This window comes from Microtus pennsylvanicus, chromosome 5 (genome assembly GCF_037038515.1).
Source record: "Microtus pennsylvanicus isolate mMicPen1 chromosome 5, mMicPen1.hap1, whole genome shotgun sequence".
Lineage (NCBI taxonomy): Eukaryota > Metazoa > Chordata > Mammalia > Rodentia > Cricetidae > Microtus > Microtus pennsylvanicus.
The window spans coordinates 67,210,398-67,226,230 of record NC_134583.1 but is presented as its reverse complement, the minus strand read 5'-3'; the positions used below and the strand labels follow the sequence as shown (position 1 = coordinate 67,226,230).

At 48.0% G+C, this 15,833-nt stretch overlaps 1 protein-coding gene across 2 annotated transcripts in view; it reads left to right on the top strand.

Annotated features, from left to right (window-relative positions):
* Xpo6 (exportin 6) overlaps positions 1 to 12,674 on the top strand; it is a 108,633-nt gene extending 95,959 nt beyond the window's left edge. For both annotated transcript variants that reach the window (XM_075972158.1, XM_075972159.1), the window contains 7 exons: positions 2,476 to 2,631; positions 3,483 to 3,597; positions 3,767 to 3,938; positions 5,356 to 5,517; positions 7,488 to 7,586; positions 7,751 to 7,981; positions 11,995 to 12,674. In XM_075972158.1, the coding sequence (XP_075828273.1) occupies positions 2,476 to 2,631; positions 3,483 to 3,597; positions 3,767 to 3,938; positions 5,356 to 5,517; positions 7,488 to 7,586; positions 7,751 to 7,981; positions 11,995 to 12,096 (1,037 nt within the window). In that variant the 3' untranslated portion in view covers positions 12,097 to 12,674. The remainder of the gene's footprint in view (positions 1 to 2,475; positions 2,632 to 3,482; positions 3,598 to 3,766; positions 3,939 to 5,355; positions 5,518 to 7,487; positions 7,587 to 7,750; positions 7,982 to 11,994) is intronic.
* Positions 12,675 to 15,833: the final 3,159 nt, after the last annotated feature.

Here is a 15,833-nt window from a genome sequence, read left to right as displayed (position 1 = left end):
TTCTTGTCTCTTGACTCCTGAAACTGTCCTTCGTCTCTGGTACCCTGTCTGTCTTAGTTAGGTTTTCATTACTGTGAAAAGACACCATGACCAGGGCAACTCTATAAAGGGAACATTTAATTGTGATGGCAGCTTACAGTTCAGAGGTTCAGTCCATCATGGTGGCGAGTATGATGCATGCCAGCAGACATGGTGCTAGAGAAATTGCTGAGAGTCCTACATCTTGTAGGCAATAGGAAGTTGACTATTTCACTGAGTAAAGCTTGAGAAAAAGACCTCGAAGCCCGTCTCTACAGTGACACACTTTCAAAAGAAGGTGTGGCCCAGATTAGAGGTACTGTCATCCAGTCTCCTCCAACAAGGTCACACCATATTTAAACTACCACACTGTCCTTTATCTCTGGTACCCTGTCCTTCATCTCTGGTACCCTGTCCTTCATCCCTGTTCACTGTCCTTCATCCCTGGTGCCCTGTCCTTCATCTCTGGTACCCTGTCCTTCATCCCTGGTGCCCTGTCCTGTCCTTCATCCCTGTTCACTGTCCTTCATCCCTGGTGCCCTGTCCTTCATTTCTGGTGCCCTGTCCTTCATCCCTGGTGCCCTGTCCTGTCCTTCATCCCTGTTCACTGTCCTTCATCCCTGGTGCCCTGTCCTTCATTTCTGGTGCCCTGTCCTTCATCCCTGGTGCCCTGTCCTGTCCTTCATCCCTGTTCACTGTCCTTCATCCCTGTTCACTGTCCTTCATCCCTGGTGCCCTGTCCTTCATTTCTGGTGCCCTGTCCTTCATCCCTGGTGCCCTGTCCTTCATCCCTGGTGCCCTGTCCTTCATCTCTGGTACCCTGTCCTTCATCCCTGGTGCCCTGTCTTCATCCCTGGTACCCTGTCCTTCATCTCTGGTACCCTGTCCTTCATGTCTGGTGCCCTGTCCTTCATCCCTGGTGCCCTGTCCTTAGTCTCTGGTGCCCTGTCCTTCCTCTCTGGTACACTGTCCTTCATCCCTGGTGCCCTGTCCTTCATGCGTTCCTAGCCTTATCATAATCTCTGAGTTTTCAGTAGTTTGTGGTGACCTCTTATCAGTAGTGTGAGTGCCTTTTGTTTGCTTTCTTGCATCACTGTCACCAGTCTTCAGAGATCAGCCTGTTGTGAGTCATTGCCTTCCGTCCTCAGTCCCATGAGGGGATATTTCTGGCCACAGTTTCAGATGAAGAAAGTAGAACTCAACAGCTAATTAAACCAGAGGAGCAGTCTAACTTTGTACATTTCCTAAGCATGTCTTCTTTCTCCCACACCCTCCTTTGATTGAAGCTTTAGCTCTCTTCAGCCCCCACACTCCTCACCCAGGAGCCAGTGGCCTTTGTGAGGCTCAGAACAGCCCAGAGTATACTACAAGTTTGATAGTGGTGAGTCTCAGTCTGGACCAGCCTCTGGAATTCATCAAAGTTGGGCCTACCAGGCTTGGGCTGAGCCAAATATTCTTCATTCATACAAGAGGATTATGACAGCTTTCTCTTCTTAGACCTTGTATGTCAGGTGCCCTGCTGAAACCTCTGACCCTCACAACAACCTAACAAAGATGGACCTTTGGGGCTGACCAGAATCCTGCCCAGGGTATAAGCTGACTACTGACCCTCTCTCTGCTGCAGTCAGGGCTCTCACTTCAAATATTGTCTGGTCATTGCCACCATATTCTCTGAGCTGTGTAGAATCACAATGGGAACTCATATGTCATACATTGTTAGATGTTTATATAGTGCTAGTGATATATAACAATCGTGTACATTATCAGACTACAGGCCTGATGTGCCAGAGACTGACCAGGCAGTATTTCCTAAAGCCAGCACTATTACATTGCATGGTAGGCTGTGCCTGTGGGTTAGCAGGGTGGGTACTGCCTGTAGCTCAAGGGCGATGAGTTTGTTCTCCTGTGCTAATTGCCTGGCCATTTGTCTCACCAATCACTTCCCAAGCTTATATGGTGTTTATTGGGCCATTTAGTGTTTTTTAGAGGGGAGTGAGGTGGGTCTCCTGGAGCTCAGGCTGACCTCAAACTTTTACTCCTACCTCTTGAGTGCTGGAATTATAGGCAAGTGCCAGCATACCCAGTTTTTATGTGATGCTGAGTGTTGAACGCAGGACCTTGTGCATGTTAGGCAAGAACTTTATCAATTGAGCTATACCCCCCAGCCTATCACCTGTTTGGTTGCTAGTGGGTAAAGTAGGGAGGGGGAAGGCATAAGCCCAAGTATGCAGACAGGCAAACAACTGGAATCTTGGGTAAAAAAGGAAGAGGAGATACATGGTGCTTATGGGGTTATATAATGAAATAGAGACAAGCTTTCCTGGTTAGCAGGACTTCCTTTTGTGTGAGTGTCTTCCTGGTGTTCTTCTGCAAGGTTCTTCCCTCCCTTGTGTCTGTTCCCGCTAGCTGTACTCTGTCTCAGACAACACATAACTGAAGCTTCATCTTGACTTGCAGCCAAAGTGATTATTCACCAGACACTTAGTGTCTTGGAAGACATTGTAGAGAATATCTCTGGCGAATCTACCAAGTCCCGACAGATCTGCTACCAGTCACTGCAGGAGTCTGTTCAGGTCTCCCTGGCCCTCTTTCCAGCCTTTATCCATCAGTCAGGTAAGAATTAGCTCAGAGCCTGCCTCGTGGATGGATGGTGTTCATAAGAGCCAGAGTACCCGCTTAGATTTGTAGGACATGCTAAGTCAGAGCAAGCCAGCCTGGACTTTGCTCAGTGAAGGGAAGCATAAAGGCAAAGGTGTGCTGTCATTGGAGAGTCTGGAAAGATGAGCAGAGTTGATGTGTCAGTGTTACTGTCACCAACCAGTACTGCTCTGTCACTCTGAATGTGCTTGTCTGGCTCTGCTGAGAGCCTTTACAGTGGCCTTGTCAGTGTTGGACAGCAGGGGCTTTGTAGCTTAGATGCACTGATGGCGTCCTGTAAGCACTTTGTGTCCCATGCAATCTGGTTATGGAACCACACTAACCAGAATGATTAAATTCATTTAGTAGCCCAGGGTAGTGTGACCTGAGTGCTACATCATCATCTACTTTAGCCACTTAACCTTGACCTACTACAGGGATGATTGGTTTTAGAGAGAAACGCCAAGACATTCAGGTGTTGACCCAGTTGGATAATTTCTTGGATATGAGCACAAAGTGGTTCATTTTCAGTGAGAATGCTGACCATGCAGGTTTGCGGGACAGTACGCTGGGCTTCAAGATAAGACAACTCCATTTCCTGCCGTGAGCAATCAGCAAGCATTCCTAGGACCAGAGCCGTGTTCTCAGCAGGCTCTTAATCATTTTCCACTTTCCGTCATTGGCTCTGATGGTGTCGGGGACGTTTCTTCCAGTGGGATGCATTAGAGAGAGATGACGGTGCAGACTGCAAAGGAAAATTGATCAAGCTGTGGGTGCATTAGTCCCTGTGCACATGGTGTTGACCGTTTGCTTTGTCCTTCGTTTAGACGTGACCGATGAGATGCTGAGCTTCTTCCTCACCTTGTTCCGAGGCCTTAGAGTACAGATGGGTGTGCCTTTCACTGAGCAGATCATCCAGACTTTCCTCAACATGTTTACCAGGTAACCACATACCTGCTACCCAGGCCTTTCAGAGTCCGTTCCAGCCTGGCTGCAAAATACAGGACTTTCTGCTCCTTTTCCTCACATGCTACAAGACTTTCTGCTCCTTTTCCTCACATGCTACAAGAATTGGTTGTTGAGTTTTTCTGTGGTTTTCTTTTGCCTGCAGAGAACAGTTGGCTGAAAGCATCCTGCATGAAGGCAGCACTGGCTGCCGGGTGGTGGAAAAGTTCCTGAAGATCCTACAGGTGGTAGTGCAGGAGCCTGGCCAGGTGTTCAAGCCCTTCCTCCCCAGCATTATTGCACTGTGCATGGAGCAGGTGTACCCCATCATTGCTGAGGTAGGTGGAGCCAGGGAGATCCCTGTGGTACCTCCTGACTGGGAGGGAGGGAAATTGCTTGTGTTTAGATCTCACTTGTGAGTTCTTTCAGTACTCTTGTAAATAATTTTTTGTGGTCTCTCCTCCCTCCAAGGAAAGGATACATTGTGCATACACATACACACACACACACACACGAATAATTAATAAAAAGAATAAATGTTTCTGGATACGTAGGGCTTTTAAATGCACCTCACTTGTAGCTGGAGAGGTGGCTCAGCAGTTAGTGCGTACCGCTCTTCCAGAGACCCCTCTTTCTCTCCCTCTCCTGTAAATAGTCTTTTTGGATGCCTCTTCCCAAGAAAGAATGCTTTCAACTTGGTAGTCTTGATAAAAGCAAATTCTTGCTGACAATTCAGGTAGAGCTCTTAGTGGTCTAGGAAAGTAAAAGGATAGGTACTAACTGCAAGACCCACATTAAGTACAGATGCAGCTTGAATGTTACAGCAATGTTTAGGGAAATAGGAACTGATCTCGAAGCTGTCCCACAGCCAAAGTTCAGGGTGCTGGGTCTTGAGAAACACATGACTGTGCAACTGACAGCCACAGAATTCTACAGCAGTATTGGAATAATGTGGCTAGTATGCTCGCTGGTAACTTGGACATTTGGGTTTAAGTTAGGAAATTATGCTTCAGTAACCCCTGCTCTCTCAGAATCCTGATGCTGGCTTAGGAAAAGGAGCCACACTCAGGCAGCAATTAGTGCAGCATTTACCATCCACTGGGAGGCCTTTAGATTTCTCGATTCCTAAGGGCTCTTCAGACTTGCGTCTCTTGGTTTGTCTTGCTTTTGTTAGCCTCTGGGGTTGCTTAAAGCTAGCAGGTTAGCCAGCATACCGCCTGCATCCTGGGAGAGGAAGATAGGAACAATCCAACTGTCTAGTTTCTGAATAGAAAAATGGACATTTTCATTGTCTTTGCCCCTTGTGGCCCTTCTTCTGAGTGTTTAAGCTTGGTGATCCGTTAGAAAGAGCTTCCTGGTACTCATCTTTTATGGTTTTTCAAGACAGGGTTTCACTGTAGTTTTAGAGCCTGTCCTGGAACTAGCTCTTGTAGACCAGGCTGGCCTCGAACTCACAGAGATCCGCTTGCCTCTGCCTCCCGAGTGCTGGGATTAAAGGCGTGTACCACCACCTTCCGGCCCCTGGCACTCATTTTAACGTTGTCTCATGTGTAGGCCTATCTCTTGAAGCACTGCTGGATGAACTGCCCCCTCTAAGGGGTGGACCTTCTGCACAGGAAGTGGCAGAAGTGTGGGTGGGATGTGAATACTGGCTACTATCTGGTGGCTTTTGGGCTCCTTTGGTGGCCTACACTGGCCAAGCGGCCCTCAGGCTGCATGAAGGAAAAGTATAGTGCCTTGTGGCTGTCTCTATAGCGCCCGTCACCTGACGTGAAGGCTGAGCTGTTTGAGCTCCTCTTTCGGACACTCCATCACAACTGGCGGTACTTCTTCAAGTCAACTGTCCTGGCTAGTGTGCAGAGGGGCATTGCTGAGGAGCAGATGGACAATGAACCCCAGTTCAGTGCCATCATGCAGGTAAGGGGGAAGGGCTTGCCTGTGATACTTCAGTGTACTGAGAGCAAGTGGGCCTTTTCTGGGTGCTGCCTGCATCCTTGGCCCATGTCCCTCGGGTTCTTCTAGCTATGTGGCCCACTTCCAACCTGGCCTTTCAGCACGTGTGGGGTCGACACTGAGCTTTGCCCTGTTAGTTTCTTGGGGCTTCAATTTCTTCCTCTGTAAAGTAAGGTCAGTACTGCTACTGTCATACACTTACCGTGAGATAAACAACATAGTGTACATCAAGGACACGACACCAGTGGATGTGTGCTAAATGTCCGCTCCCTTCATTTGAGAGCAGTGCAAGGAGGAATCTGTTGGACATGATGACACATGTAGTTCCAGCCCTTGGAACACTTGAAGGCTAAGGCAGGGTGACAAGTTCTCCCTGATCCTTACTTACAGGACACTTGACAAGCTAGGAGTCTCTGGAGAGCCCAGCAACCTGCATTTGGAAAGGGCATTCTGGCTCCTACCATAATGCCCTGTTCAGGGCTTGAGCTTGGTGTGTGCTAGTATTTGCTCCTCAAAGCTTTATCTGTGTTTGTAGACATCTTTGGCTGAGGACTGCTCTCTCACTTGGGACTTAGAAAAGTCCCTTTGAAAGAGCATCATAGTTTGGCAGTTCCTTATAATGTTATATATGTGGCTGAACATATGATCTTGCAGTCTAAATGGCAGCGTGTGTTCATACACCTGTTCACAGATGTTTGTGTCCCCAAGCAACCCAAATATTTACTAGCTGTGAATGCATAAACCCAGTGGCAAAGATGGGCTATTTATTACTCATCTAATAGTAGAAATAAAGAATATACTACTACAGTGGAAATGAACATATGCTATACAAGGTGAAAAAAGCCAGAAGAAAGGCTCCGCCCTACCCCACAACCCATCGGATGGCATGGAAAAGACAAAAGGGCAAGAATGGAAAATGAGCAGGGTTTGCCAGCACAGGGAGAAGATTGAGGTAGAGTTAGTGTGAGGAGACGTTTCACGCCAAGGGGAATGTCTTACATACACCTTCATGGTGATGATGCTCTGTGTTGATCCAGGTCCTGCAGCACCAGAGTTTCTCTTTAGCTTCAGAAAGCTTGGCGGTAGGAATAGATCCCATTACTGCAGCAGTGATGACAAGATTCCTTGCACAGCCACGCAAACCAGGGATGGAATAGCCACTAAACTATAGGCTGCCAGCCTCCCTTGCCCCAGTGATCCCTTTGTATTGCAGTGGGGAATTTTGTGTTGGGGCTGTGTGTTTCAGTTTCCTCTTGAACTGGTCACTTTTCCTCCTAGATGTTGTGAGGCAGTTTACAGATGTGCTATTGCTCAGCCCCAAAGCAGATGCAGTGATTGAGAAGGAACCTCTGAGGATTTGAGGCCTGTGAGGCAAGGGCACTAAGGAGCACTAGAATCCCTGTAGAGGATCGCCTGGACAGGCAGGCAGGCAGGCAGTGCTGTCTGCTCAAATTGCTCAAGGATTTGACTAGTATGGGTGTCTTACTTCAAAGACAGACTCTTGAAGAGATTGTAGAATAGTGGTTCTCAACCTTCCCAACACTGTAACCCTTTAATACAGTCCTCATGTTGTGGTGACCCTCCACTATAAAATTTATTGCTACCTCATAACTAATTTGCTGCTGTTATGAATTGTAAGGTGGATATATATGCAATCCTATGTGGGTCATGACCCACGCACAGGTTGACAATGCTGTTCTAGAGTTTTCTTTTAAAAAGTATTAAATGAGGCCAAAATAAGAAGTGAGGCCCATGGGAAGACACAGGTGCTAAGATATCAAGAGTTACATTACAGAGGTCTGCCCTAATGGGCAGAATTGAGACTGGTACGAGGAGCTGCATAGCATTGATTCTGGCATAAGGTAGAGGCCCTGGAGGAGTTGGGTCTGAGGGAGTTTAAGTGCTGCTTTTTAAATAGTAGTCTTACTCCCCAGGCTTTTGGACAGTCCTTTCTTCAGCCCGACATCCACCTGTTCAAACAAAATCTCTTCTACTTGGAGACTCTGAACACCAAGCAGAAACTATACCACAAAGTAAGTGCCTTTCTCTCCTGGGAGGTTCCTCCTCATCTTGGAGTTCTGGGCTAAGTCTAACTCCCTTGAGTCTGCCTGGGAAGTACTTTGGGGAACACTCTGACCCTGGGTGGCCCCAGTCTGAGTAGGCCTCCTGGCCCATGCTCCTGTTCCTCTGCTTGCAGAAGATCTTCCGGACCACCATGCTGTTCCAGTTTGTGAATGTACTGCTCCAGGTCCTGGTTCACAAGTCTCATGACCTTCTACAAGAGGAGATTGGCATCGCCATTTACAACATGGCTTCTGTCGACTTTGATGGCTTCTTTGCAGCCTTTCTTCCAGAGTTCCTGACCAGCTGTGATGGTGTGGATGCCAATCAGAAAAATGTGCTGGGACGAAATTTCAAGATGGATCGGGTGAGGAAAAAAGGCCAAGCCACAAGGGAACATGTGTGTGGGTTGGTGACCCTGCTGTCTGACTGTTGAGGTGCCTTTCTAGATCTGGGCATGGTTATACCCACGGATATACCTGAGTAACGTGACGCTGTCGTTGGGTGTACTCTCTTCTCTGAACTTGGCTTGTGTAGCTCCCGTGTTCTTTATTTCCGCCATTGAGGCCACAGAACCTGGCCTCAGCAAGCCACACATCTTAACTTCTTTGTCCACCTCCCTCACTCCCTCAACACACATCTGCCTGCCACAGGGCTCACATACTTAGTGGTCTAGAAGACAACATACAGCCTCTCTGCCCTGACTTTCAGGCAGACTAAAAAGGTTGATACAGCTTTGGGTCTCCAGAGATGGCCCTGTTACTTGGCTACCTGGATTTTTCCTGTCACTCTTCACAACACAGCACTGGCATAGCTCAGACTCATCAAAGGAGCCTCACAGTGCTCACCCTCTGTGCTAATGAGACCTCAGGGGAAGTCACTGGGGAGAGATGGGGCAGCTGGGGTGCTGATTTCTGCTGTCAAGCTCTGTACTGTCCTCTCTCTGCGTCAGGTAGCTGTAGCCCTCCCTGATCTTTGCGTGATAGGCCATCTTTGGAATTTGCAAAAGAAAGTTCTTTAGGGAAACCTTTTTCTTCTTTGGAAGAAGCACTGCTCCTCCTGTCCCCTTGGGTGGAGAAGTGAGAACTTCTCTCTGTCTTGGTGCTCTTTACTTCTGTGCTGGAACAGCCATACTGGGCTCAAATTTATGGCCATTGTGCCCCCTCATTTGTCATGTGCCTTAGGAAGCTTTCTTAGACTCACCTCCTTTTTTGTGTCTTAGAATTGTCCTTTCTTGGGGGGATCTGACTTTTTCTCTCTTTAAACCACTTGAATGATTTTTCTTTGGTTTTTCTATAGACCAGCTCTTAACATCTCATGGTTGCTTTGTAGTGCCATCAGCATTGGCTAATGCAGTGGGTTCCAAATCTAGTTGCTCAGCAGACTCCTGGGATGCATACTGAAAATGGATGATAGTTTCCACCAGGTATTCTGTTTGGGAACTGCTGATTGAAGAGATGCTGCTTGGTCGGTTTTTGACTTGGTTTGGTTTGGGTATTCTGAAGTGAGGTCGCAGTGTAGCCTTTGCTGGACTTTGTGATCCCCCATCCCTACCCCCTCTGCACAGGGTCTTTCTTTGGCCTGAAACTTACTGTATAGGTCAGGATGGCCTCAAATTCATAGAGACCCTCCTGCCTCTGCCTCCTAAGGACTGGGATTAAAGGTGAACACTACCAGGCCCTGTGCCCTGTACTGTTCTTCAGGATGAAACTAATCACACTTTCCATGTGGTCATCTGTTCATTCACCACGCTGCCAGGCACTGGTCCCTGCTTCCATGCAGGCTTTTGTTGAAGACAGGCTGTGCCGTTTTTTGTTTTGTTTTATAAGCCATGCTGTTGCTGGCACTTCTTGCTCTTCCAGGCACCTTTTGTTTTTTGTTTATTTATTTATTTATTTAAGATTTCTGCCTCCTCCCCGCCACCGCCTCCCATTTCCCTCCCCCTTCCCCAATCAAGTCCCCCTCCCTTGTCAGCCCAAAGAGCAATCAGGGTTCCCTGCCCTATGGGAAGCCCAAGGACCACCCACCTCCATCCAGGTCTAGCAAGGTGAGCATCCAAACTGCCTAGGCTCCCACAAAGCCAGTACGTGCAGTAGGATCAAAAACCCATTGCCATTGTTCTTGACTTCTCAGTAGTCCTCATTGTCCACTATGTTCAACGAGTCCGGTTTTATCCCATGATTTTTCAGACCCAGGCCAGCTGGCCTTGGTGAGTTCCCAATAGAACATCCCCGTTGTCTCAGTGTGTGGGTGCACCCTTTGCGGTCCTGGGTCTCTCCATCTGCTCCTGATTTGGACCTTGAGATTTCAGTCTGGTGCTCCAATGTGGGTCTCTGTCTCTGTCTCCTTTCATCGCCTGATGAAGGTTAATATTCAGGAGGATGCCTATATGTTTTTCTTTGGGTTCACCTTCTTATTTAGCTTCTCTAGGATCACGAATTATAGGCGCAATGTCCTTTATTTATGGTTAGAAACCAAATATGGGTGAGTACATCCCATGTTCCTCTTTTTGAGTCTGGCTTACCTCACTCAGGATAGTGTTTTCTATTTCCGTCCATTTGTATGCAAAATTTAAGAAATCATTGTTTTTTACTGCTGAGTAGTACTCTAATATGTATATATTCCATATTTTCTTCATCCATTCTTACATTGAAGGGCATCTCGGTTGTTTCCAGGTTCTGGCTATTACAAACAATGCTGCTATGAACATAGTTGAGCATATACTTTTGTTGTATGATAGGGCATGTCTTGGGTATATTCCCAAGAGTGGTATTGCTGGGTCCAGGAGTAGGTTGATCCCGAATTTACTGAGAAACCGCCACACTTTGCTTTCCAAATTGGTTGCACAAGTTTGCATTCCCACCAGCAATGGATGAGTGTACCCCTTTCTCCACATCCTCTCCAGCAAAGGCTATCATTGGTGTTTTTTATTTTAGCCATTCTGACAGGTGTAAGATGGTATCTTAAAGTTGTCTTGATTTGCATTTCCCTGATCGCTAAGGAAGTTGAGCATGATCTTAAGTGTCTTTTGGCCATTTGAACTTCTTCTGTTGAGGATTCTTTGTTCAGCTCAGTGCCCCATTTTATAGTTGGGTTGATTAGCCTTTTACGGTCTAGTTTCTTGAGTTCTTTATATATTTTGGAAATCAGACCTTTGTCAGTTGCAGGGTTGGTGAAGATTTTCTCCCAGTCAGTGGGTTGCCTTTTTGTCTTAGTGACAGTGTCCTTTGCTTTACAGAAGCTTCTCAGTCTCAGGAGGTCCCATTTATTCAATGAGGCCCTTAATGTCTGTGCTGCTGGGGTTATATGTAGGAAGTGGTCTCCTGTGCCCATGTGTTGTAGAGTACTTCCCACTTTCTCTTCTTAGGTTCAGTTTGTTCGGACTGATATTGAGGTCTTTAATCCATTTGGACTTGAGTTTTGTGCATGGTGATAGATATGGATCTATTTTCATTCTTCTACAGATTGACATCCAGTTTTGCCAGCACAATTTGTTAAAGATGCTCTCTATTTTTCCATTGTATACTTTTAGCTCTTTTATCGAAAGTCAGGTGTTCATAGGTTTGTGGGTTAAAGTCAGGGTCTTCTATTCGATTCCATTGGTCGACTTCTCTGTTTTTATGCCAATACCAAGCTGTTTTCAATACTGTAGCTCTGTAATAGAGTTTGAAGTCAGGGATGGTAATGCCTCCAGACGATCCTTTATTGTATAAGATTGTTTTGGCTATCCTGGGTTGTTTTTCCATATAAAGTTGATTATTGTCTTCTCCAGATCTGTGAAGAATTTTGATGGGGATTCCAGGCACCTTTTGAAGTGCAACTATTAGCTTCATTTTGTAGATGGCCTAGGCTTAGAAGGCCTCGTAATGGGTAGTTATTAAACTTGGAAGTAGTGGAGATGTGGAATAGTATCTGAACTGGGTGTTTGTTTGAGAACAGGCAGTATGATTGATCTGAGGGTCAGCCACAGAAGTGCTGACCAGACCAGCTAAGGCAAGACAGGCAGTGTCTTTGGCCATGCAGGAAGGACTCTATGATATGGGTCATCAAAGGCTGGCTTAGGGGAAGGAGAGGGCAGAGGAGCAGCCAGGCTGATTCCGTAACACACGTCCTGTGCTCCCTCCCCCCGACAACCCGGGTCCAACTGTCAAGACCTACATTGCAGGCTGTGGTATAGGCCTGCATTGCTGTGGAGCCCTGAAGAAGAATTTTTGCATGTTTCCCCCACCCAACCATATACCTTGCCTGGAACTTGGAATCTTATTAAATGTTTGCATAGAGCCAAAAGCACAGGTGTGGGGCAGCTAAGTTTGGTGGGTGGGTAGTTAGGAGTCTGGTGGACCTTCAAGAGCCAGGCTTCAGCTCTGCCCTGCCTTTCAGGACCTGCCCTCGTTCACCCAGAGTGTACACAGACTGGTAAATGACCTCCGTTACTACCGACTCTGCAACGACAGCCTGCCCCCTGGCACTGTGAAGCTCTAGGAACACCTGCTTGCCTTCCTGGCTGCTCACTGCCCCAGGGACGTGCCTGCTGCCACCGCCACCTACACCACCTGCACCTGTGCCACAGACATCTGTGACAAGCCTTGGTCACTCTATGGATGATCATGCCCTGAGCAAGTGGCCTGCCTTTGCCCTCTTCTGCTGCCACCAACACAGCAGGCTTTGGGGTCCATTTGGCATTGGTAGAGTTTCCAGGCATTTGGAGCAGGCAGAGGGTCTTGTGGGCGGATGCCCAGGAGGCACCCAGAGATCCTGCAGCGTGGTCCATACAGATCATGTGTATATCAATCCTGAGTCAGAATCGCCAAGGACCGCTTACGACAGTGCCACCTTCTCACCATTCCACCTCCCCACCCCTCCTGGCCCAGCCAGCCCAGGAGAAACTCGACATCAGAACTGTTTGTGTCGAGCCTCCTGCCCTCCGATTGCCTTGAAGTCTCTGCTCTTTGTCAGAGATTCGCGAAGACTCGCGGTTTTTTGTTCATTTTCTCATCATTCCATTGTGATACTAAGAAGCTTAATGGATAAATAAAATGCTTAAGTTGTTGTTATATAAACTCTAGTTATGGGGCATCTTTCCACCTGAGCCTCAAGGCCAGGGTCCAGTTGCTCACTATGGAGTCAACAGTCGAACTCTGTGTGGTGCTGAGGCCCAAGTTATGTCTTGGGGGAATAGTGAGAGGAGGTCTAACTGCCATGGACTCCTGGATAATGTCTTCCTCAGACTACCTACAGAAGCTTGCTCAAGGCTTGGAGATCGTTCTCCATGACAGTGACCCTGTGGTAGAGGCAGGCATGCATCCTGAGCCTGTCTTGCTGCCGAATCCGTAACCCTTTCTCCCAGCCCTGCACCTCCATGTGCTAAGCCCAGGCTCTGGCTCCTTCCTTCCAGAGAGTAGATCCCTTCCGGAGATGCACAATTAGAGCCGTCCCTCAGGGAACAAAGCTTCACCTGAGGTGCCAAGAGGGCAAGGTCTGTATGGGTCAACGTAGAAGGAGAAAGCTGTGTGAGGCCTTGCCCTGCCATCCATATGTGGACACTCCTGGTCTTAAGATGAAAAAGATTACTGTTCCTGTTTGGGGTGACTCAGTGGCCGGATCAGGTAGCAAAACACACACCTGGCCAGGGAGATTCACTTGTAAGTGAGAATAAGGTCTGAATTTCTGAGAAATTGGGGCAGTGGTGGTTTTATAAACTGCCATTTTATTAATTACTTTTTACACACTAAGGTAGTATGATTGTTCCTCATCAACATTCTACAAAACGTGCTTGTCACAGCAGGCGGTGCTTCATTGCGGGGATCGCCATCACTATAATTTTTTTTAATAAAGATACTCAGTGTGTATGATTGCGTGTGTGCGTGCACATGTACCATGGTGCATGTGTGGAGAGGTCAGAGGGCAACGTTGTGGGTCATTCTCTCCTACACCTATGGGGATCCTGGGGTTGGAACTCAGGTCATCAGACTGCAGCCATCTTCACAGGCCATCTCCGCAGCCTTTTATTTCTGGTGGCTCTGCTTCTCTGTAACATAAGCCATAGCGCTTGGGGTGCCTAATCATGGTTGTCAACTTGATTGTAAAGTGAGAAGTGCTCAGGAAATTTATAAAACACACTGGACTACCTCAGAGGCAACCCCCCACCACCACCACAGTATAGTGGTACCAGGCCCTAGGCAGGGTGCCCTGATGTAGTGAGAAGAAAGAGGAGGGGATGGTAGTTTAACCATTTTCTTTCTGCTTCCCGCTCACCATGCAGTGAGCAGCTCTGCTGTACATACCCGATGCCTTGCTGTTTGCCTTACACAGGCCCAGAGCCCTAAAGGAAGTGGCCCAAGTGCAAGAAGCTTTGAAACACTGAGGTCTTTCCTCTCTGCTATTTTTCCTAGGTGTTTTCCCAGAGCTGTGTGAAGTGTGCCTGGTCTGTTGCCTTCTGTTAGATTCCAACACAGAATTTCTGGAACAGATCCCAGGCCTACAGTTGCTATCCCGGGACCTGCTTCCTCCTGAGGGAAAGGACAGAAGGTAGACTGCAGAGCTGCAAATGTCTACATAGACGGCTCCTGGGCCACTGCACATCAGACTTGTGGGTTTCAGAGACTCAGCTCCTCCTGGGATTGTCTGTACACCCGAACACCTGGTGTCATCCATATCATGACATGTCTGTTGGGCAGCTGAGATGTGTAGGACTCCGATGTGAGTCATAGAAGGCTGGCCTAGGGGAAGGAGAAGGCAGAGGAGCAGCTAGGCTGGTGCTCTAATTCTTCCATTCCCCCCATCTCCCCTCTCCCCCCCCAAACCTGCAAGAACCTACATTGATGAGTTTGATGGGTGGGTAGTTCTGCCTCTCAGGACCTGTATGAAGGGACAGGAGCAGAAAGCACTTAGCTGGCTCTTGGGACTTTCACACAACTCTGATAGATGACCACATTGCTTTCCAAAGGCCTCCGTGAGCCAGGTGCTAGGCTGCCTGAGAAGGCTCTAGAGGTCAGAGAGAGAGAGAGAAGCAATGTTCCCCAGGACCTCAAAGCTAACAGATTGCTTCAGGTATGGTGGTGGGAAGGGATGAAGATGGGGCAGGTATATCAAGAACTAGGGCATGTCATCATAGATAACATCCAAGTGGGTCCAGAGTAGAGCAGACTTGATAGAGAGGTTGGAGAGGCAGAGGGGTGACAGCATCTCTAGGTTAAAAAACGGGCTAAAGCTGGGTGAGGATAGTATAGGGAGCCGGGAAGCTTTGGTGGAGTTATGAATGAGTCTTGTTATCCCCTACTGAGGCTTCTCAGTAGTAATTCTAGGACAATGCTGCAAGACACAAGGAAGTGAAACCCCTAGCTGGCTCCGTGTCATCCTTTCCACTGCTAGAGCGTGGGGGCAGACAGTGGCGGGCAATGTAGTGTGCCTTGCATTCAACATGTTGGTGAATGTGGTCTGGTCACCGAGTCTGCTCCTCCCCGTTCACCTCCTCCTTTGCCCCCCTGACCCCTCCTTTGTGCTCCTCCTTCACCCTGTCCTCTGTGTCATTGGTGCAGAGGAGATGGGGTGGGGAGGTGGAGGTTGGCCTGTGTTCTCAGCCCTCCTCATGGTACTTGGTCTGGAGCAAGGGCCTCAAATTTTTGAGTGGGTGAAAAATTTTCAGACTCATCCAAATGCTGCTTTCCCCACAGGAAGCAACAGCAGAGGGGCCTTCTGACTAATCTTCAGCATAACGAGTTGTCCTTGGAGCAGGGCCTCACCTTTCTGAGCTCCTCGGGGAGGGCGCTCAAGTGCAGCTCTTGACTCAAGGGCTCTTCCTCTCTTCCTGCCTCCCAGTACTTGGAACTGCCTTTAAAAGCCTTGTTAATTAATTGGCTGGTGCCCTTGGAATTGGGGAGGGGGTTGATGATGGACCTGGGAAAGCTAGCTCCAGAATCAGCTGTGGGCCCTCATGGGAGGGCCGTTCAGGTAGAGTGGGAGCCATAAAGTCAGTGATTTAAATGATATGGGCAAACATTTTGGAAATGGGTAGATTTTCCTTTTTTTTTTTTTTTGAGACAGGATTTCTCTGTAGCTTTGGAGCCTATACTGGAACTAGCTCTTGTAGACCAGGCTGGCCTCGAACACAGAGATCCGCCTGCCTCTGCCTCCCGAGTGCTGGGATTAAAGGCATGCGCCACCACCTGGCTAGATTTTCTTTTAAAAAATAAGCCTTGTCTCTATTTCTCCTGTATTCA